Here is a 22,735-nt window from a genome sequence, read left to right as displayed (position 1 = left end):
CACTCAAGGCTAACCAAAACGGAAGCAGGCAGCGCACCGGGGAAACCTGGCAGCAGGCTTTAGACCCGAGCCTGGAGCACTGCGGGCGAGACAGGCGCCAAAGGGGTCAACTGAAAACAGCACCCCGGCGGAAGGGGCGTATGCTGGCATTGTTGCGCACCATGACAAAGCCTCCACCAAAAAACCCCGACCCAGAGGGGTCGAGGCAGAGAAGGCTGACACGATTGGCAGACGTCATGAACGTGCAGGGGCACACTCAACCGGGTAACCTGGGAGTTGACTCTGCTCCAACACACCAGGGAATCAACCACCCTCTTGGTACCACATGCGGTGGTTGTTCCTATAACCCCTCAAGAAAAAACTCCAAAACACACCTGCGGGTATACACTGGCTATACCGCAGTACAAGTGTTTCAGTTTTCAAAAAAGGGTTATTCCAGGCCTACGGGTCGACGAAACATTACTTCGGACCGGGCCCGGCGGCTCGGGAAGCACACAGGGTTACCAGAGGAGGTCCAAAAGACCAGCCCAACAGCCCCCTCTTTGCCACGCGTGAGAGAGGAGCGAAAAGAATGGAGAACCAGCCCTAAGCTTACTGCACTTGGTATTCCCAGGCGGTCTCCCAACCAAGTACTAACCAGGACCGAACCTGCTTAGCTTCCGAGATCGGACGCGTTCAGGTTGGTATGGCCGTAAGCCATTACGATAGTGCAGAGTACAACATGTACCCAACAAAGGGTCTCCATAACGCCTAACCCTGTGACACCCGGGCAGACCGACATTTTTCCCCCCGAAAAAAGCACAAGTCCCTCAGGGTACCAGAACAGCAGATCTGCGTTCCCGGTGGACAACGGGTTAACTGACCTGGACCAGCGCGACCAGAACCAGTCCCGTGCCCTAACCACGCCGACATGCCCACTCCAGGAGAGGGGGTAGGTATGCGTGTCGATCTAAAACATGAAAAGAGGGCGCCACCCAGACGGTCCCATTTGTACCGCGCTCAGTGGCCCACCCCAAGGGCGTGAGACCCCTCTACCTATGTTCTGATCTATTCCGTTAACATCCCCAGATATGAATGAGAATTCGTCGAGACAAACCTAGTAAACTGGCGCTCGGAAGAGACAAAACTCCATCCCAGCCCTATAAAAACGCTGTTTTAATCACAAGCAACCAAGGCGCACCAGCCTCATGCGTGATTCCCATCAGAAACACCCAGAGCCAGTACTTACATACGCGTCGAGACCCAAACACATCAATGGATAGTCTAACAAGACACCAGACATTGTTCCTCCAAGTCGCCTGGGAGAACGACAAGGAGCCGTCGTGCTTCATGTTCTTTCCTCTTTTTATTTAAAAAAGAAAGAAACACAGACTGACATGGATCCCACGTGACGCGGCTGATGGTAAAAATTATTGTCATTTTTACATCCCACCACCCTCTCCACAGGGAGGAGACGGGAATCCCCAGAGAGACTTCCCACGCGAGCTGTATAGATTGAAAAGAAATATTGCAACATTGAGCTATGTAACACTTGGGTTAGGGCTCTCCGAGGAGGAGGCACTGAACCAATACACACTCAATAATCGAATTGACTCGAATACACATACAATAGAGCAGAACTCCTTTTTGAAGTTCTACTCACCTACTCACCTTGACAATCTGAGGAGGAGGCTCTGAAACTCTGAGGAGGCTCCCTCACAGGGAAGGAGAGTCCGAACTCACAGAAGGCACTTCTCCCCGAGGAGGAGCTTCGTGAGGAGGAGCTCTGACAACTCCCTGAAACAGATCCATAACATGGACCTGAACAATCCACGGAAGTCCTACCAATAGAGACGCGCTCAGTGACGTACTCTATGGCGGGGGAATTTCCACGGTGCACACGCCCAATCTTTCAGGGCGTGGGAACAGAAAACTCCCCCCCCCCCCCTTACCCTGTAACATGCCGAACAGCAACGTGACAGGAACCCTGAAAGACAGGTGGTTTTAACCCCTGACCAATCAGAAAAGGGAAGGAAAGGTTTACCAGTTCACCCCTTTACGACCCCTCACCCATGATACGATGTAATGACAAATAGAGCATCACACAGTCATAGCATGCTACATGAGGCATCTAACAGCCTCACATAGCTCATGTACTAATCCTGCTACCTGAGTTTTACTAAGGAAAAAACACAGAACAGAGAGGGCCCCTTTAAGAGCCCCGGTCCAGACTTACATATGTGCTTCTGTGGGCCAAACCTAACCCAGTTGTAGATCACAAAGACACACACAACCCTTCATCACAACAAAAAATGGCACAGTACACTCCTACTACAGAGGAACGCCGTTTTTCATAACGAGAGAAGACAGAATCCTCGATTATGTATTGGCCACAGGCCTTGCTAAGCACACATGATAAGTGGCCAAACAATCTTTTCTTTAGTTTCTCAAGCGGAAAGCACAACCCCAGCAATTAAGCTGAGGGTTACATCGTATCCCCAAAAACACAGTGACACAATATATTGTAACCAAACATGTCTGAGAGGAGGGGGGAAGCCCCAGGGAAACCGGGGGGACACCCCTCTTATCTTACCCTTGATACGATCAAGGTGAACAGGCACCTCTGTTAATGTGTGAACATACTGTTCATTGTCATCACAGGCTGAGAAAAAGATTCATTCCTCAATCACATGTCACTAAGCATAGCTTTACAGGTTTAATTAACCCTCTTAGTTGTGAGTTCACCCACGGTACAAGTACAACGTTACATGAACACACATGTTCTCATCACAACCAAACCAGTTCATTTTTACACACGTAAAAAACAACGCCGATTCACTACAGAGAGAAGCTATACCAGTGACAAGACAATTCACACAACACGTGTCGTATCCTCAATGTATTGCAGCAACACATGTTTTGGAAACATCGTTATTACAAAACATTTAGAAGGGAAGAAAAGAAGAAGTGTTTAAAGTCCGGTCGGGACTCCTACCTTCACCCAGAACGCAGGCCGAAAGAACCGCAACACTGGTTAACGAGACACTGAGTTGAACCCAGCACCTCCTGCGCCGGTGACGAGGGTATGTCCGCAACGCCACCCAGTTGCCGTTCTCCATGTTGACGAAGTCCTCGCTGGCACTGGCAACCGGGTGTAGGGTCGACTAACATCCTCTGTCAAAGATGACGTCGTAGTCAGAGTGTTTTAAGGCATGTTATAGTCACAGTATCGTTTCAACAGTGTAGCATTAAGCTAACAGCCGTCCGACTGATAGCAACAAGCTAACGTTTACTAGCCTGGTAAACACAGCGAGCTAGCGCCGCAGCTAACAGCTGACTGGCTAACACAGTAGGCCACAACTAGCACGCCAGCTAAGCAGCTATCACCTGAACTGTACACAACGACATAACAAGCCACACTTCAGACAGGCCGCTGTCCAAGTCCCTCCCCATCCTAAGAGGGAAGAGAAAAAGAATGTCAAACACAGTTTTCAACGGTGATTACCAGACATACAGCGGAGCCAGCACAATTCCCATTTCGGGCTGCAGCCGACTTTGAGCATGGAACTCCCGATAAAGAAGATCCTATGCCCACATTTCCTCGTTAGGGTGTACTTTCACTTTTATGTGAAAGATGGGGCCTGCACGGGACAGAGAAGCATCCGCTCGTCCAGAGAATCCTGGGTTCACCAGGTCCTGGTCGCGGCCCACTAGATTGACCATCATGGGCGTCAGACCAAGATCCTCCGACCGCCGTTTAAGCCGAGCAGAGGACCCCAGTCTGGAGTCGGCGTTTCGTAAAATTGTCAGCTAACCCCCACAGCATCAACAACAACCAGAGCTCGCAAGCAAAACAGTACGTACCCCACCCTGGAAACAACCGCTTTCTCACAACAGTCGGTGCTTCCCACAGTCCAGCTGTGTGGCCGGAGGGCAACCCCATCCAGCCGCAGCAAGGAGGACTGTAGCTGGGGAGCATGTCAGCGGCGTGAGCTCCTAATACGAAAAAGCCGTTGAAGGTCAGAATGATCATCATCTTCCAGACACTCCAGTGACGAAGACAATATCGCCGTATTTTCTCGAAAATAGTGAGAGAGAAAATAAAGATATGATGTCAGCGTATCTTCCCGTTCTTTTGTTTTCCAACTTTCTTCTACTAACAACCTCGTCAAGTGTGGGATCTACCGAAGGCACTTCCTTGTGGTGAAAGTGAAGAAGGAGGCGAGTAGGTGACCACACACCTGCTTATGAAGGTAAGCGGATGGGGGTGTGGCCAGACGAATGTTGGGATGTAAAGGTACATGGTGGAATTTTTTATTCAGTGCACGTGCACGAAGTGAAGTACAGTGCAGATGATGCTGAGCGTAAGCCATAATGAAATAGAACCTTCTGTAGTGTGGTAGTGAAGAGGTTAACCTTCTGTAGTGTGGTAGTGAAAGTGTTAATATGAAAGAACAGTCTATTCTTACTTCTGACCAGATGTTATGCTGAGTGTCAACAGTTTAGTTCGCTGGACTAAATAGGGATCCAAGATGGCGTCTCTCACAGGGGGAACAGGTCTCGGAGGCCAGAGACCAGAGATAACCAAAGGAGAGGGTGAGAATAACTAATGGTCATATTATGCCAGGAGGATCTTGGCTCCTTGGTATTCAGCTTGGAGGAGACTATGCTTCTTCGGTATTCACCTCACACCGAGAGGACCTGAGAGCAACCTAATTGTAATAATAATAATAATAAACTTTATTTGTATAGCACCTTTCATACAGAAACTGCAGCTCAAAGTGCTTCAAAGAAAGGCATAAAATGAGCACATAAAGTGCAGACATATAAAATCACAGTTTTTCACATTAGGATCTAACATCCCAACAGGCCACATTGTTTATGGTTTGATTCAGTTTTAAATAGACAATAATAAAAATAGTAAGATAAAATAGACAGAGAAACTTGACAGTCTTCACAGTAATTGCAACAATTTAGCTGTTTATGCCAATAAACATGTTATGAAGAGAATACCAGGAGCCCGTGTGTGGTATATTATAGCAAGGGGAGATTCAAGTGACTTTACTTCAATAACCAACAACACAACGCAGAGACCTTATCCTGAAGGAAAACAGGATAAATAATTAAATAATTAAAAAGTCAACGAAATCTAACAACCTAAGAATAGTAAGATGAAGAGTGACAGTGACACCCATGCAAACTCCACACAGAAAGTCCCCCCATCGAAAACCCAGGACCTTCTTTGGCATGAGGAAACAGTACTGACACCAGCCACAAGGAGCGTCTATACTTTCCGTAGCCGCATTTCTGCAGGACGCTCTCTGATTGGCCGACGACAGTTTCTACACTGGTTAGCCTTAGGCACTCTTTCGAAGTAGGTTAAGGTTAGAGTTTGTCTTAGAGCGTGACGGCAAGTTCTTTCGACGGTTAAGCTTAGGCACTCTTTCGAAGTTGGTTAAGGTTAGAGTTTGTCTTAGAGCATGGCAATAGAACGCCAGGTAGTTTGCAGGCTGTTCGACGCGGAAATGGGCAAAGACACAGCTCGTCACGCGATTGGGCAAACATGTCAGTGGCCAATCAGAGAGCGTCAGTCAGTGGCCAATCAGAGAGCGTCCTGCAGAAATGCGGCTACGGAAAGTATAGACGCCCACAAGGAGGTGCTAATCATAGAAGTAGGCTGTGCCTTTGATCTGTGCATGGACCAGGCCTTCCGGGACGCGTCTATATTAAAGCCAGCCCAAGAGTGCTTCCGCATTTGCATGATTGGCCCCGGTAACGCAATGCAATGCGCATTTTCTTTTTTGCCACTCACTCGCGGAAATGGAATACATATTATCCAAACGAGGACCAGATTCACTCATAACGCCATAACGTTATTTCGCAAGCCCAGCTGTCAGAAACTGTACATTGTAACGTTAACACAGCCCAGCTGTCAACTGTACATTGTAACGTTATGTTATTTCGGGCGTTTTATTCATAACGTTATTTCGCGCGACTGTACATTGTAACGTTAACACAGCCCAGCTGTCAACTGTACTTTGTAACGTTATGTTATTTCTAGTGCTGTCAGGCGATTAAAAAAATTAATCTAATTAATTACAGGATTTGTAATTAATTAATCTAATTAATCGCATTTTAATCGCATAACCATTTTATGCCTGATATTCTATATTCTATAATCATATTTCAAATTGCATGTGTCCGGATGGCAGAATTCAGTACTGTATCTACAAAACCTTCTGTTTAATCATCTTCCATCTATTAATTTGCTTAGATTTTTCAGGTCTGGTCAATTTGAGCATGGTGTTATTCACAGTCAAAGATAAAAAAAAATTTATTGATATTCTCATTTGGTTCATTACAATTTACTCAAAATAAAATTTTCATTCAATCAATCACCGCGTAGATTGATTGAATGAAAATGTTATTAACAGATTGCAGAATGGGTACAATACAGTACGGCACACAATTGTTAAGGGGATGCAGACCAGAGAAAGACTTTCGTCTTGTTTACATCAGGGTCCCCCATTTTTTATTCATAATGAATTGTAAGTAAGGGTGCAACTTGCACCGTGCAATCCATTCTTTGTGGATCTAGCCCACAGTATTTCTGACACTGGGAATACATTCCCTGAGATTCATAGATGTCCCTATAATCAGATACCAAGAACATGCAAATGGACCATATTTAAAAAAAAAAAATTCTGTAAATGTGTATTCTACATTCTTATAGAATGAATGATACAAAAAAAATATTATAAAAAAAAAAAAAAAAATGCAATTAATTTTGAGTTAATTTTCATAACGCGATAATTTGCTGTGTAATTAATTAATCTAATTAACGCGATAAACTGACAGCCCTAGTTATTTCGGGTATTCATAACGTTATTTCGCGCGACTGTACATTGTAACGTTAACACAGCCCAGCTGTCAACTGTACTTTGTAACGTTATGTTATTTCGGGTGTTTTATTCATAACAAACATTGACGCGATTCCGCCAACACATATGTAATATTAATAGGTTTTGCTATGCATAGAATAACAGAACAGATTGACAGGTGGTGACAAAGCACTGGGCATTTATTTAAAAAGCTGTCAACTGTACTTTGTAACGTTATGTTATTTCGGGCATTCATAAAGTTATTTCGCATGACTGTACATTGTAACGTTAACACAGCCCAGCTGTCAACTGTACTTTGTAACGTTATGTTATTTCTGGGCTGTGTTAATGTTACAATGTACAGTCGCGCGAAATAACGTTATGAATGCCCGAAATAACATAACGTTACAAAGTACAGTTGACAGCTTTTTTTTTCTTTTTCTTTTTATATTATCTTTCTTCCCCTCCTTTTTCCCGATTTTTCTCCCATCCCACCCTTCCTGGTCGTTGCGTACTTTCCCCTACTGTTGGTCCGGGAGACCGGAGACTGTCACATGCTTTCCTCCGACGCATGTGCAGCCTGGGGCAGGCCAACCTGGCCGCGCAGGTTCTCACCGGGGAGAGTATAGCGTGTGGGAGGCCACACTATCTCTCCTCAGATCCAACCCTCGCTGAGCAGGCGCCCCGACCGAACTGTAGGGGTCGCTGTCCACAACGCCCAGGACCCACCCTTCAGCTTCCCACCCCCTGATACAGCCAATTGTATCAGCGTGAGAGGACAGCCAAGCTGATAGCAACGCCGGGAGCTGGATTCGAACAGGCGAATCCTAGTGTCTCCCGGTGTTGGTGACGAACGTAATCTCCGTGCGCCACCTGCCCCCCCAGTTGACAGCTTTTTAAATAAATGCCCAGTGCTTTGTCACCACCTGTCAATCTGTTCTGTTATTCTATGCATAGCAAAACCATTACATATGTGTTGGCGGAATCGCGTCAATGTTTGTTATGAATAAAATGCCCGAAATAACATAACGTTACAAAGTACAGTTGACAGCTGGGCTGTGTTAACGTTACAATGTACAGTCGCGCGAAATAACGTTATGAATACCCGAAATAACATAACGTTACAAAGTACAGTTGATAGCTGGGCTGTGTTAACGTTACAATGTACAGTCGCGCGAAATAACGTTATGAATAAAACGCCCGAAATAACATAACGTTACAATGTACAGTTGACAGCTGGGCTGTGTTAACGTTACAATGTACAGTTTCTGACAGCTGGGCTCACGAAATAACGTTATGGCGTTATGAGTGAGTGAGTGAGTGAGTGGCAAAAAAGAAAATGCGCATTGCATTGCGTTACCGGGGCCAATCAGGCGAATGCGGAAGCACTCTTGGGCTGGCTTTAATATAGACGCTTCCGGGACGCGTGAATACTTTCGGCAGCCCACTTGTCCTTCCGCATTGCTCTGATTGGCCGAGCGCACGCATGCGCATGAGCCGCGACGGGCTCCTCAGCCAGGCAGGAATACTACGCTCCGCTTAACCCAATTTATACAAATGGAAGTATTGATTACGCCGTAACTAATAATAAAAAAAATATACCGTTAACTGGAACTCCGTGCTCTCTCTCCCGCCACCAGCGCAGCCTCGCAGACCGGCGTCGGCTCCAGTAGCTCCGGCAGCAGAGAGGATGGCTGCAGCCAAGACCGTGAGCGGCATCGCTGAGCTCATCATGGTGTCCGCTGGACGAAGCCAGAGACGGTCTTATTGTGTTACTGCTTCTCGGCATAAGCCCCATAATAAGACCGTCTCTGGCTTCGTCCAGTGGACACCATGATGAGCTCAGCGATGCCGCTCACGGTCTTGGCTGCAGCCATGAATGAATGAATGAATGAAAACTTTATTTAACAGATTGCAGAATGGGTACAATACAGTACGGCTCAATACATACAATTGTTAAGGGGATGCAGACCTGAGAAAGACGTTTGTCTTGTTTCCATCAGGGTCCCCCATTTTCAATTCATATAGACATATATGACATACATGACATACAGATAGTCAGTACTGCTACATCTATACATTTATGACATACCAGATTTGCAAATACAGTACTGTTTGTGATACAGAAGGAGTCAAGAAAAGGGAGTATTTACATTTGACGTAGAAACTGTACATTGGAGGTTGGGTGGGGGGGGTTGGGTACATTGGGATATTGACAACCATTCTGGGTAATTTACATTGGAGGTGGTTGGGGGGGGGGGGGGGGCGGGGGGCACACTGTATAAACAAGTAACACTGTACATTGAGGGGGGGGGGGGGAGGAGACACTGTACAAACAAACACAATTGTACATTGAACTATTGACAAAACCATACTAGGTAAATGACTGTACATTGGAGGGGGTTGGAATGATTGGGTTAGGATATTTACAGGGGCCAGTGTTGAATTGCAGTCTCCCGTAGGTGTCCCTTGAGAGAGGTTTTGAAAGTGGGTAGTGATCCACATTCCTTTACAGCTTTGGGTAGGGCGTTCCACATTGATGTGGCATAATTGCGAAACGTGTTTAGTCCCTTATTTGAGCCGAATCTGGGTTTGACATGATTTGTGGAGCTCCCTCTGGTGTTGTGATCGTGGTATTCACTGACCTTTGGGAAGTATTTTGACATGTACATGGGTACCTTGGTCGTGTAGTGTATCTTGTAGACCAGGCCCATTGCAAGTTGTTGTACTCTGTCGTCTACTCTAAGCCATCCTAGGTTGTCGAAGTGGGCAGGGGTGAGGTGGGTTGGGGGGGAGTAAGGTCAAGCAGTAGTCTGACCAGTTTGTTTTGAGATGTTTGTAATTTTGTTTTTAGCGCCTTTGAGGTGCTTTGGTACCATGAGGTGCAAGCATAGTCGTAGTACCCCTGAATGAGTGCTCCTGCCAGAGTCTTCAGGGTGTTCTTGTTTACCAGAGAGGAGATCCGGTACAAGAATCGAGTTCGTTGGTTGACTTTTTTTATTACATTGGATGCCATTTTGTCACAGGAGAGATTAGCCTCTAGGATGGACCCCAGGTAGGTAATTTCATCTTTCCTTGTGACAATATTGTCACCCACTGTAACTGAGAAGCCGTCGGTCTTGCTGAGTTTGTTATTTGAACCGAAGAGAATGGACTCTGTTTTGCCCATGTGTAATGATAGTTTGTTATCAGCGAGCCATATGCAGATTCTGCCTAGTTCCGAGCTGAGGGTTTTTTCAACCTGTAACTTGTTCTTGTCAGAGACCAGCAGGGCTGAGTCGTCCGCAAACAGGAACAAGTTGCAGTCACAAGCTGACGACATGTCATTTGCATAAATTAGGAACAGTAGCGGTCCTAGTATGCTTCCTTGTGGAACACCACAGCTCACTGTGAGGGGGGGGGATAGGGTACCGTTTACCTCCACCATCTGTTCCCTCCCCTCAAGGTAGGATTGCATCCAGCTCACTGATAGACTATCAAAACCAATTGCTTTTAGCTTGTCAATCAGAATGGAGTGATTGACCGTGTCAAAGGCCTTTTGTAGGTCCAGCATGACCATGCCGCAGTATTTGCCTGCGTCCACCTCTTGTTTGATGTGGTCATTCAAATAGAGAAGGCATGTGTCAGTGGAGTGGGATGTTCTGAAGCCAGATTGGAATTCGTAGATTAGATTTTTTTCCGCTAGGTACTTTTCGACCTGTTCGTAGACTATTTTTTCCATGACTTTCGAGATGGAGGTGAGAATAGAAACAGGGCGGTAGTTGCCTGGGTCTAATTTGCTGCCCTTTTTGTGCAGAGGGGTCACCCTCGCAATTTTGAAGTCCTTGGGGACGTGTCCCTGTTTTATGGAGAGGTTTATTATGTGTGTGATGATTGGTGTGATGGCGGCTGCTGAGTCTCTGAGGAATTTGGAGGGGATGTTGTCATGGCCAGTGGCCTTGTTAGGTTGGAGGGCGCTCAGTTTATTGAGTACCTCATCTGTTGTTACCATTTCCAGCTTGAAGTCGTCCTTGCGGACCCCTAGGTTTTTGTAGAAAGCTACTATGTGTTCTACCCCATAAAGCCCTGAGTGGGAGGGTAGTTTGTTTACCAGTGTTGTGGCTATGTTTGTGAAGAAAATGTTTAAGTAATTGGCTACATCCAGCTTGTCTGTGATGAGCGTGTTGTCAGTTTTTATGTTTATGTTTGAGAATCTGGTTTTAAGTTTTTTACTGCATCCTAGTTGATTATTGAGTAATTTCCAAAGTTCACGTGGTTTGTTTTTGTTTTCCTCAGTTTTGTCATTGATGAAATTCTTTTTTGCAGTTTTGATCATGGAGTTTACGTCGTTTCTTAGTCTGTTTCTTTCTAGTTTGAGTTCAGTCACGTGGGCTTGGAGTTCACTGCTCGTGCTTTTAGTAAGCTTTGACTGACTTTTACGAAACTCAGAGCATTTTTTGTCTCTGGTTTTCATAGCGGCCAGTATTTCGGAGTGCATCCACGGCTCAGCGCGATTTTTTACCCTGGTGGTTCTTAGGGGGGCCATGTCGTTTAGTATTGCTGAGAATTTGGTTTTGAAACCAAGCCATGTTTCGTCAACCAGTGTACCATTGAGTTCATCTGACCAGTCCAGACTCTCCAGTTCAAGGTTGAAGGCCTCGCTAGAGTAGGTTTTGAGGTCTCTAGATGTGACTGTTTTGTGGCAGCCAGCCTTTTGTTTTAGTTTTTTTCGGGTACAGAATATCATATAATGATCACTTAACCCACATGCTATAACCCCTTTATTTGAGATCTTGGACTTGTCGGAGGTCAGAATGAGGTCAATGGTAGTCTGAGTTGATTCACATACACGTGTGGGTTGGGTGATTAGCTGGCTGAGGCCATGCAGATCACAAAACCTACTGAAGGCCTTGAAGACGGGTGCATCTTTTCGTTGCATATCCGTGTTCCAGTCTCCAATAAGAATTTTGTCTACATCCTCAACTCCAGCTAAACACCCATCCATTGTATCATAAAAGCCACTATGATCTGGCGGCCTGTAGACTGTGCCAACCAGTAGGGATTTCGCCCTTTCGAATAGGATTTCCACCCATACAGTTTCAATTGATTTATGATTCAGGTCATTTCTGTTGATGAATTTGGTGTCCTTGTGTATGTACATACAGACACCACCTCCATGTTTGTTCCTATCATTCCTGATTATTGAGTAGTTCTCAATCTCTATCTCTGGATCTTTTACAGAATCGTCGAGCTTAGTTTCTGAGAAGCACAGTATGTTTGCCTTACCATTTATGAATATTTGCTTGATTTCATCCAATTTGTTTTTTAAGCTGTTAATGTTAATGTGAAAAATGTTCAGTCCATTGGCGTTGGTTATTTCATTTATGTTGGCAGGTTCGAAGTGCCGGAGCTACTGGAGCCGACGCCGGTCTGCGAGGCTGCGCTGGTGGCGGGAGAGAGAGCACGGAGTTCCAGTTAACGGTATATTTTTTTAATGATTCGTTACGGCGTAATCAATACTTCCATTTGTATAAATTGGGTTAAGCGGAGCGTAGTATTCCTGCCTGGCTGAGGAGCCCGTCGCGGCTCATGCGTGCGCTCGGCCAATCAGAGCAATGCGGAAGGACAAGTGGGCTGCCGAAAGTATTCACGCTACCCATAACCACCTCTCCTCCAACCTACCACCTCCCCTCCCCTTCCCTACTTTCTCTCCCTCTCCCGCCCCCCCCCCCCCCCCCCCTCGGTTTCCCTACTTCCCTGACTGTTCCCCTACTGGACTCTGTATCTGTTACTTGTTACCTGTGGTTGTATGTCCTGCGTATGCATCCTGTTCTTTGTTTCTCTGTTCATTTGTTTTGCTCATTGTCAGTGTCTTTGGGTTTTGAAAAGCGCTTTATAAATCAAATGTATTATTATTATTATATCAAATACCAACCACTGCTCAGTGTGATGGCCGACCTTGGGTACAGGTGTAGATATAGTATACTTATATTCGGAAGTCTTGGCCATGTATACAAATGCACCATGACCGGTCTGAGAATTGCTGTAATGTCTAAAAGAAAAGCCAAACAAATGGCCAGATATTGCTCTGTCTCAGCTATTATTGGCAGCTTGGCCGCGTGGAGAAGGAGGTGCTATGTGTCCCTTAAGTGTTCAGTGCTGCTTGGCCCCGATACATTTGATTCCCTGTTTATGTAATATAATTTGTGGAACCAAATAAAGTATTCAAATGTGTGTGTGTGTGTGTGTGTGTGTGTGTGTGTGTGTGTGTGTGTGTGTGTGTGTGTGTGTGTGTGTGTGTGTGCGTGCGTGCGTGCGTGCGTGCGTGCGTGCGTGCGTGCGTGCGTGCGTGCGTGCGTGCGTGCGTGCGTGCGTGCGTGCGTGCGTGCGTGCGCGCGCGTGTGTGTGTGTGTGTGCCCCACCAGAGCCTGGTGGTCCTCTGTGGCTGCTGTACCCTGGCTGATTGAGTTCTGGAGTCTCTGACAGAGCTCCCACAGAGAGGCCGGTAAGCTGCATTCTGACACAGGAGACGCCCCTAGCTCCTTATCCACCAACAACTCTGTCAGGGGCAGATAGAATCGAATAGAATATATAATTTATATCTGGGATGGGACAATATATTTAAAAAAAAAAAAAAAAAAAAAGTATATATTGTGATACAGAAATGTGACAATACAAAACGTACTCAGACACACATTATTCTGCTGTAGTAGCAAATCACAAATCAGATGACTGGCACTTTTGACAAGTTCTCCGTTTGACCAGCAGAGGGCACACTCACCATGTTGTCTCTGGTAAGCCAACTCCTGAATCTGCACTGATATCCCCTATTTAATATAAGGCATTTTTTCTTCAGTTAAAGAGATACACCCTAAAATGACGAATCAATAATAATAACAAATACAATATTGGTATTACTACTATAAATTAAAAAAAAAATTGGTCTCAAAGCTAAACATTTTATGGTTCCCCAAAGTGAGCCTCTTAGGCAAAAGCAGATCTTTTAACAACATGCCAGATTAGAGTCTTGGGCCTGGCTGTTTGGATTTGAGCTTTGTGAGTCTAACTAACTTGAGTTCACGTTACACATTCACAAATATTGACTGAACTGTTCCAGAGGAATAACATAATGTGAATTTTGCTTTAACTTAGGGTGGGTTTAAACTTTAACTAGGAAATGTAAGCTCCTTTGAGAGGAGATTGAGAGGCCAAGTGGCGAGACATTTAAAGACTTTAATGGTATGTGTTGATCTGATGAGTGAAGGACTCTTAGTAACGTAACAAAAAATATATATATAAAAGGGTCATTGTTCTACTTCTCAAATTACCCAAATTACACGAGTAGAAATATCTTCAGGTCTCAGGGTGAGACTATTATCTTTTAATTTTGTGTTGAAAAGGTGTGAGAACCCTTGCTCTAAGTAAGTCTAACACAACATAATAGCCAAAAGGAACATACACGGCAATTCATTATGAATTGAAAATGGGGGACCCTGATGTAAACAAGACGAAAGTATTTCTCTGGTCTGCATCCCCTTAACAATTGTGTGTATTGAGCCGTACGGTACTGTACCCATTCTGCAATCTGTTAAATAAAGTTTTCATTCATTCATTCAAACCCCCCACCTATGGTCTCCTTGCTGCAGGGGCCGGCCTGTTGGCACGGGGCCGGGGGACACAGGCCGCTGTGTTGGGTGTCCTGGTTGCACGGGGCCAGGAGCTGCTTCTGACTCTCTTCTATTATCCTCTGAGCCTCGCCCAGCCGTGAGCAGGTGGCCCCCACCCTCATCGGCATAACGTTACCTGTAGGCTGTAACTCCACCGTATGACAAGGAGCACATTATGAGCAATACTGTGTGAAAAAAGACAGGAATATCCATCTTGAGATTACTTATTATGGTTAACGTTGTATGAATCAAAATAAATCAGCTGGCGAAGTAGCCAGGACAGGCCTAAAGAGCTCAGTCTGCAATCACACACACGCACACACAAAACAAACTGGTCAGACTACTGCTTGACCTTACTCCTAGAACCCACCTCACCCCTGCCCACTTTGACAACCTAGGATGGCTTAGAGTAGACGACAGAGTACAGCAACTTGCAATGGGCCTGGTCTACAAGATACACTACATGACCAAGGTACCCATGTACATGTCAAAATACTTCCCAAAGGTCAGTGAATACCACGATCACAACACCAGAGGGAGCTCCACAAATCATGTTAAACCCAGATTCGGCTCAAACAAGGGACTAAACACGTTTCGCAATTATGCCACAACAATGTGGAACACCCTACCCACAGCTGTAAAGGAATGTGAATCACTACCCGCTTTCAAAACCACTCTCAAAGAACACCTACGGGAGACTGCAATTCGAAACTGGCCGATGTAAATGTCCTAACCCAACCCCCTCCAATGTACAGTAAATGACCTAACCCAAGAATACACGAGACCCTCTTCTTGGAACCAAGTATGGTTTCGTCGCTATACCAATGTACAGTTTTGCTTGTACAGTTGTACAGTTTCCCCCACCCCACCTAGGTTAACAATTGTGTGTATTCAGCTGTACTGTATTGTACCCATTCTGCAATCTGTTAATAAAGTTTTCAATCAATCAATCAATCAATCAATCAATCAATCAATCAATCAATCAAACACACAAAAAGCTGCTAAAGTTAGTTGCTAAATTAATGATCTGGTCTCCTGAAACGGTTTACAGTTAGCTGCGACAGTGAAACTCTATTAAATTGTGTTGTAGCAGTAGCAGCACAAATATGAAACTTGCCTTTCGTAGAAAATGTCTAAATATAATCGCGTTGACGATGTTATGTTGTTATTATGATGGTGTATGGTGGTTGTTAGTGTAGCAGAGCCCAGAGCCCCCCCCCTCCAACAGCTCCACCGCGACGCGTTGCTAGGAAACGTAGACCTATAAAGGGGCGGCCCTGGAAAGGGCAGTAATACGCCACGATGCGTCTACACTGCCGGAAATTCAAAAGAAGAAGAAGAAATAATAGAATATATAATTTATATCTGGGAATGGGATGGGACAATATATACAAAAATATATACTGTGATACAGAAATGTGACAATACATCGTGGGGCAGAAAAACGTATTCAGATACACATTATTCTGTAGTAGCAAAAAAACTTTTTACAAGTTCTCCGTTTGACCAGCAGAGGGCACACTCACCCTTCTCTGGTCTGCAACCCCTTAACAATTGTATAATAATAATAATAATAATAATAATAATAATAATAATAATAATAATAATAATAATAATAATAATAATAATAATAATAATAATAATAATAATAATACATCTATTTTATATAGCGCTTTTCCAGGTGCTCAAAGACGATTCACATGGGCAGGAGAGACAAACTATGGCAAAAAAAAAAAAAAAAAAACAGAACAAAAATAATACATGACATGTATGTATGTATTGAGCTGTACTGTACTGTACCCATTCTGCAATCTGTTAACACATTAACTGCCACAGAGTTTGCCCGTCCCATACCACTCTCTGCCACCACTCTAAGCCTATGGAGATGTTCACCTTCTTTGCAGGGCTATAACTTTTTAAATTGTATTGCTAAATTGACATTACTATGGCCCATTCAACATCGATTATCTATCGTTCAGGATGTAGGAACGTTATACTTTTTCATTCATAGATTCATACGAAAATACCGTCTAGAATATAAATATGTTTTTATCGTTTTCTGCAGTAATTCCTAGAACATGAGTTATAGGCATAAACGCATATATAGATTATCAACTGCCGCTTGTTGCCGATACACGCTATATTAAAAATTTCAACTGTACATGATCCTAAACGTTATGACTGATCATGCGCGGATGAACGGGGGGGGGTCGTTTATAATTCCGTGATCGTCAGTAAATGCTTTATGTAGTATGGGTGATATATTGATCAGAGCAGTTTGCATTAATAATAATAAACAATCACGCTGAAAATGACGTCAGCGTCCTCTTACCGTTCGCCGATGAGACTGGAGGAAAAAGATCCCACTTATTTGACGTGGATCGACTAGATCCATTTCTGGTTTGTATAATAATAATAAACGCCCAAATCATATCGATTATTGAGTTATGGCAGCGATCCATATGTACGGATGTGTGTCTAGAGTCCCGCAACAATATGTGAGTGCCGGACGCATTTCCCCGGTGCACGGAGATCACCAGAGATCCATTTCCGGTTGTAACTCGCCCAATCACCACCAGGCGGCAGTATTGAAGCGTTGCAGAGTTGTGCAGGCTCCCACTGTATCAGCCGAGGCTGGGTGAGGGAATAATGAATACCATGGCGAAAAAATGAAATATGATCTCAATAACGTCGTACGCCGTGGAATGGCAGAATTAGCATGACCTTGAAACACGTTGTACGACGTTATTGGCGCCAGATGTGTTAATGAGGTAATGCCTATTTCGCATATATAAACATAAGATCTCAGAAAACTTGCAATACATTTTTTCTAAGTTGTTATGTACATGACAAACTGGGAAAGTTTCATAGTGATATCTATTCAAATATTTGTTTTGCCTATTCACCTGTGGTGTCTCACCTTAATAGTGAAACTGTATAGCCTCCAAGCCTCTCTGACACCGTTCTTTCGGGGGTCGCGCCTTGAAAACTGTGTTTATATATAAAGTACATGATACCTAAGCCGAGCGCATACAGCACAGATATCCTCATAAGTATCTATTAATTCATATCAATTAGATACTCTTTGGGCTTGTTTGTATCTACTTATTCTGAAATTTTAACTAATTATTTTCACTAGCAAGATCTCATTTGATTATTCATTCCATTAATCACTTTATTCAAATTGAGGATTTAGTTTGAGGATAAAAAAATAATAAATAAAGAAAAGAATAAAAAAAATGAGAATACATTTTTTTATAATTTTTTTAAAATTAAAAACAAAGGTTCGAACGTACGTTCGAAAAACCCTGACGAAGTTTGAATCACTTTATTGAAATTGAGGATTTAGTTTGAGGATATATTTTTTAAAACTTTTTTAATTAAAGACGAAGGTTCGAATGTCCGTTCGAAAAACCCTGACGAAGTTTGAATCACTTTATTCAAATTGAGGATTTAGTTTGAGGTTATATAATAAAATAAAATAAATATTATACATTTATTTTATTTAATTTAAATGTTTTGTGATGTCACAGTATGATGTCATAATAGAACATTCTAGAACATTTGTGATGTCACAGTATGATGTCATAATAGGACATTCTAGAACATTTGTGATGTCACAGTATGATGTCCTAATCAAACATTCTAGAACATTTGTGATGTCACAGTATGATGTCATAATAGAACATTCTAGAACATTTGTGATGTCACAGTATGTCATAATCAAACATTCTAGAATATTTGTGAGGTCAAAGTATGATGTCATAATAGAACATTCTAGAACATTTGTGATGTCACAGTATGATGTCATAATCAAACATTCTAGAAAATGTCTGTATCTATTCAACAATTATCTCAGAAGTTCTCATTGTGCATCTTGAGACAGTACTGAACATTACTGAACAGATAGACTAAACAACATAGATTGAAGCCTGCATTTCTCAACCAAGGTGCCTTGCCTACCGTTTTGCTGTGGGTGTCCACAACGGCTAGCTAGCTGTTCTACTTGAATACTGAATGTTAATATTGAATCAGACAATATTGAACACTGAATGTTAATTCTGGTTGACAGTTGACATCATTTGACAGTTGACAGGGGGCTGGAAAGTTGATTTAATAAAAGAAAAAAGACTAATTTAATCTGATGAATCACTTTATTCAAATTGAGGATTTAGTTTGAGGATATAAAAAAAAAAAAATTATAATAATTATTTTATTGTTTAATTAAAAACGAAGGTTCGAACATCCGTTCGAAAAACCCTGACGAAGTTTGAATCACTTTATTCAAATTGAGGATTTAGTTTGAGGATATAAAAAATAAAAATAAAATAATTTATAAAATAAAATAAAAATTATTAATTTTTTTTTATTAAAAACGAAGGTTCGCAGGTCCGTTCGAAGAACCCTGACGAAGTTTGAATCCCAAAAACAGGCTACGGGGACAGCCTTACCATGCATAATTATATTATTCAAATGGCACTCAAACATGTTCCGTTGTGATGTCACAGTATAATAGAACATTCTAGAACATTTGTGATGGCACAGTATGATGTCATAATAGAACATTCTAGAACATTTGTGTTCTATATATATTCAACAATTCTCTCAATCTCATTGTGCATCTTGAGACAGGATAGATAGACTGTCTATCTTACAACACAGACTGAAACCTGCATTTCTCAACCAAGGTGCCTTGCCTACCGTTTTGCTGTGGAAAGGTGAGTGTCCACAACAGCTAGCTAGCTGTTCTACTTGAATACTGAATGTTAATATTGAATCAGACAATATTGAATACTGAATGTTAATATCAGACCATATTGAATACTGAATGTTAATTCAGGTTGACAGTTGACATCATTTGACAGTTGACAGGGGGCTGGAAAGTTGATTTAAAGGGGACATGCATTATAAATGCCTTTTTTCTGTGTTTAGCATGGTTTTATAGTAATACAGGTTAGTATCAATGGGTCTGTGTCTCTAATTACCATATTGACTCATCAATCTAGTCTCGAGTTCACAAGATCTTCCCTCACGCAACCTAAACTGTTCTGATTTGACGGTTTCTGTGACGTCGACATAGCATTGATCTGCAGTAACGCCCCCTCTATGGTTGTAGTGCAGTCTAACCCGACACTTCCTCAAACAGGTTTTCACAGGCAGAGAACGAGCGAGAGGGAGAGAGAGAGAGAGAGAGAGAGAGAGATAGAGAGAGAGAGAGAGGGACGGCGGGAGGGACTGCAGAAGTGTGTGTAATGTGTCTGCGCCATCTCTCTCCCTCGTCGGACACACACACATACACAAACTTGACTGCGTGTGTGTCGGGGACGTAGGCATAGTGTAACCCGACACTTCCTCAAACAGGGTTTGACAGGCAGAGAACTAGCGAGGAGAGGGAGGGAGAGAGAGAGATAGATATAGAGAGAGAGAAAGAGAGAGAGAGAGCGAGAGCGAGAGCGAGAGAGAGAGAGAGAGAGAGAGAGAGAGAGAGAGAGAGGGGGATGGCGGGAGGGACTGCAGAAGTGTGTAATGTCAATGTTTGTTTTTGAGAAAACGCCCTCAATGTTCTGTATTGTAATTGTGATCTATGGACACAATCAGACAAAATGAATTAAAAATAAACAACTAATTGTCTGTTTTCGATATTTTATTGCCACTAGTTTGAAATAAGACAAAATATAACAAAATCTCTATCGTCGAGAAAAAATAAATAAGCTAAAAGGCGATTTCTGGGGTACTGTCTCACCTTAACCCTTTCACTGCCACACGACAGAAGGTTAACCCTTTACTATCACCCAAACCGACGGCGATTACCATTATTAGCATAATTAGCTCCGCATCTAACCTTCTGTATTGTCACAGTGAAAGGGTTAACCGGCTGTCGTGTGGCAGTGAAAGGGTTAAATATAAGTCAAAGTTGCAGCACTTTGTCCAAGGTTTTCGTTTCACCAAGAGACAACAGTGGACAATGTGCTTCCATTACTCTGTGAAATAGAAATGGTCAAACGTTGGATTTTATTTTGTGTTGTGTTGGACTTTGAAAACCTTCAGAAAAAATAAATAACGCACATCCCCCTGTTCCTTGGTGCTGAGCCAAACTGTAAAAACATGAAACAAAGCAGGGCTCGCAACTCACTCTTGATGCTCCAAGGGGTTTTTAATTGTGTCAAAAAAAAATTGCAGATACATACAACGTTTCGACCCTTCCGGTCTTTTTCAAGTATGAACACAACAGAAAATTGCATTTTTTTTATACAGGAAATGAAATGAATCAGCCCCACCTGGTGATCAGGGCGGTACCAAGACTTGCATGATATTTTTATTTTTGTATCCACTTTTTCTCCTCTTTTTCTATTTTTTCTCCCATCCCAATTCCATTGTGCCAATTCTTCCCTCCCCTGTCTTGAACGTTGCTTGCATATGCCCCCCACTGGCCGGTTGTAGGGAGGATAGAAGCCTTGCATTACGTGTCCCCTCCGGTACACGATGAGGCAGCCTGTCACATCTTTTCACTTGCCAGCACGGACTCTCATTAGCGAGGTGTAAGGTGTGGGAGGCTCACACTACCCCCGCCATTTCCTGTCTCTGCTGTGCAGGCGTCCCCCAACCGACCTGTAGGAGTCGCTGTCCACAACGTCCAGATTACCACCCATCAACTTCCACCCGCTGATTCTGCCAATTGAATCAGTATGACGGCTGGCCCAAGCCGGAGGCAGCGCCGACAGCCGAAGTTGAACCCGGTGTCTCTTGCGTTGGTGAGGAGCGCAATGTCCGCTGCGCCACCCAGCCGCCCCTTGCATGATTTTCTTATACATTTTAGACATGATTTAGTAACAATTTATCTTTTACTTTTGACATTTTTTAGAGAAATATATATATTGAACACAGTATTAGACATGATTTATTGCATCTATAGATAGGCAGCAGTGTGTAAAGTACTTTCTTTGGACCCGGTCCAGGTCCTAACCACTGTAAACAAAAAGGAAAAAACAAACAGAGTAACACAGAATGAAGATATATATATATATATATATATATATATATATATATATATATATATATAACATATAGATTACATTGGTAGTTTTACATGTTACTTATTTTGCCTCTTATTTTGATCTCTTTCCCAGTTGATGGGTGATAGAAAAAAGTGCACGTTTCTGTAAAGTGACACTGCACACAAACCACAACGTCGGTTTCCATCTGGCAGGTCATCTAAAAAAGATTTATCTAATGTTGGATCAGAACTGAGAAGATGCCAATGTTTTGTTATAGTTTGCTTAAAAAGGTTGCCTAGAGGTGAGTATTGTGTAACACACTGTATAGGTTGTGCAGAGGTACTTTTGTTTCTTGTAGATTGTAAGCAATCTTCTTGGGTTTTATGACCTACTTTTAAAGCTGCTTTTTCTACTATGTCCTGTGTACCCTCTGGTTTTAAACATAGTTTTTAAAGTATCTGTCTCATCATTCTGTACTACAGATTCTACGGATCCTGTAGAACTGGCTGATAGGTAAACAGTTTTTTAGGGGAGTAGGATTAAATGAATCACTTCTCAATAGAGAATTTCTGTAACAAGGTGTTCTGTATACATCCGTGTAATGGACCTTTTTCACGGCCGACCTTTTGACATGTCATAGATGGGTAAACACAACTGCAATTATTAACATTAACAATTGGTCTGTTCCCTTCAGGTATGCTAGTGGGCCATGCCATTGTGCCGGTGTGCACAATACCAGGGCCCTGGCACTGGTGCTCTTAAATGGAGCCATCTCAATATTAAAGATATTAGTTACAGCTATTTCCACCCAGCTATGACACTTCAAAATGTCTGTTGTGAAAACGGTCCATTGGAAACTCGGTTCAGTTCTTCTCAAGATACTGATAGCAATTTGTCAATGTTTCGCTCCCACAGCTAGTCCACCCAAAACCTTAACCTTTGATAAGGTCATGACCTCTGCCCGGGACCTGGAGATCAACCTCAGCCTGGCCCATGAGATCATCGTCAACCGCAACTTCCACTTGGAGATACCCAATCCACCTGAGAACAGGTACACATCCCATAACGGTCACCAAGGGAAGAGGGTGTCCTCCTTCAGTTTTAGTTTTAACATGAATCTCAGATAAAGTTGTTTCTAATCTTTATCAAAGCGCCAAATACCTTTTTTATAGGAGGAAAACAATCTAATAGGCAATTGCTTGGCTGTTTCTGTATTAATAAAAGTGTACAAAAA

At 43.1% G+C, this 22,735-nt stretch overlaps 1 protein-coding gene across 1 annotated transcript in view; it reads left to right on the top strand.

Annotated features, from left to right (window-relative positions):
- Positions 1-22,141: 22,141 nt before the first annotated feature.
- Positions 22,142-22,735, top strand: part of LOC311242097 (T-complex protein 11-like protein 2) — a gene marked incomplete at both ends in the record, with an annotated part of 34,928 nt that continues 34,334 nt past the window's right edge. The window contains 2 exons of the mRNA XM_084331048.1: positions 22,142-22,145; positions 22,417-22,552. Coding sequence (XP_084187174.1) covers positions 22,142-22,145; positions 22,417-22,552 — 140 coding nt within the window. The remainder of the gene's footprint in view (positions 22,146-22,416; positions 22,553-22,735) is intronic.

This window comes from Notolepis coatsorum (assembly GCF_963971535.1).
Source record: "Notolepis coatsorum genome assembly, chromosome: 15".
Lineage (NCBI taxonomy): Eukaryota > Metazoa > Chordata > Actinopteri > Aulopiformes > Paralepididae > Notolepis > Notolepis coatsorum.
This window is presented reverse-complemented; position numbering and strand designations above follow the sequence as displayed.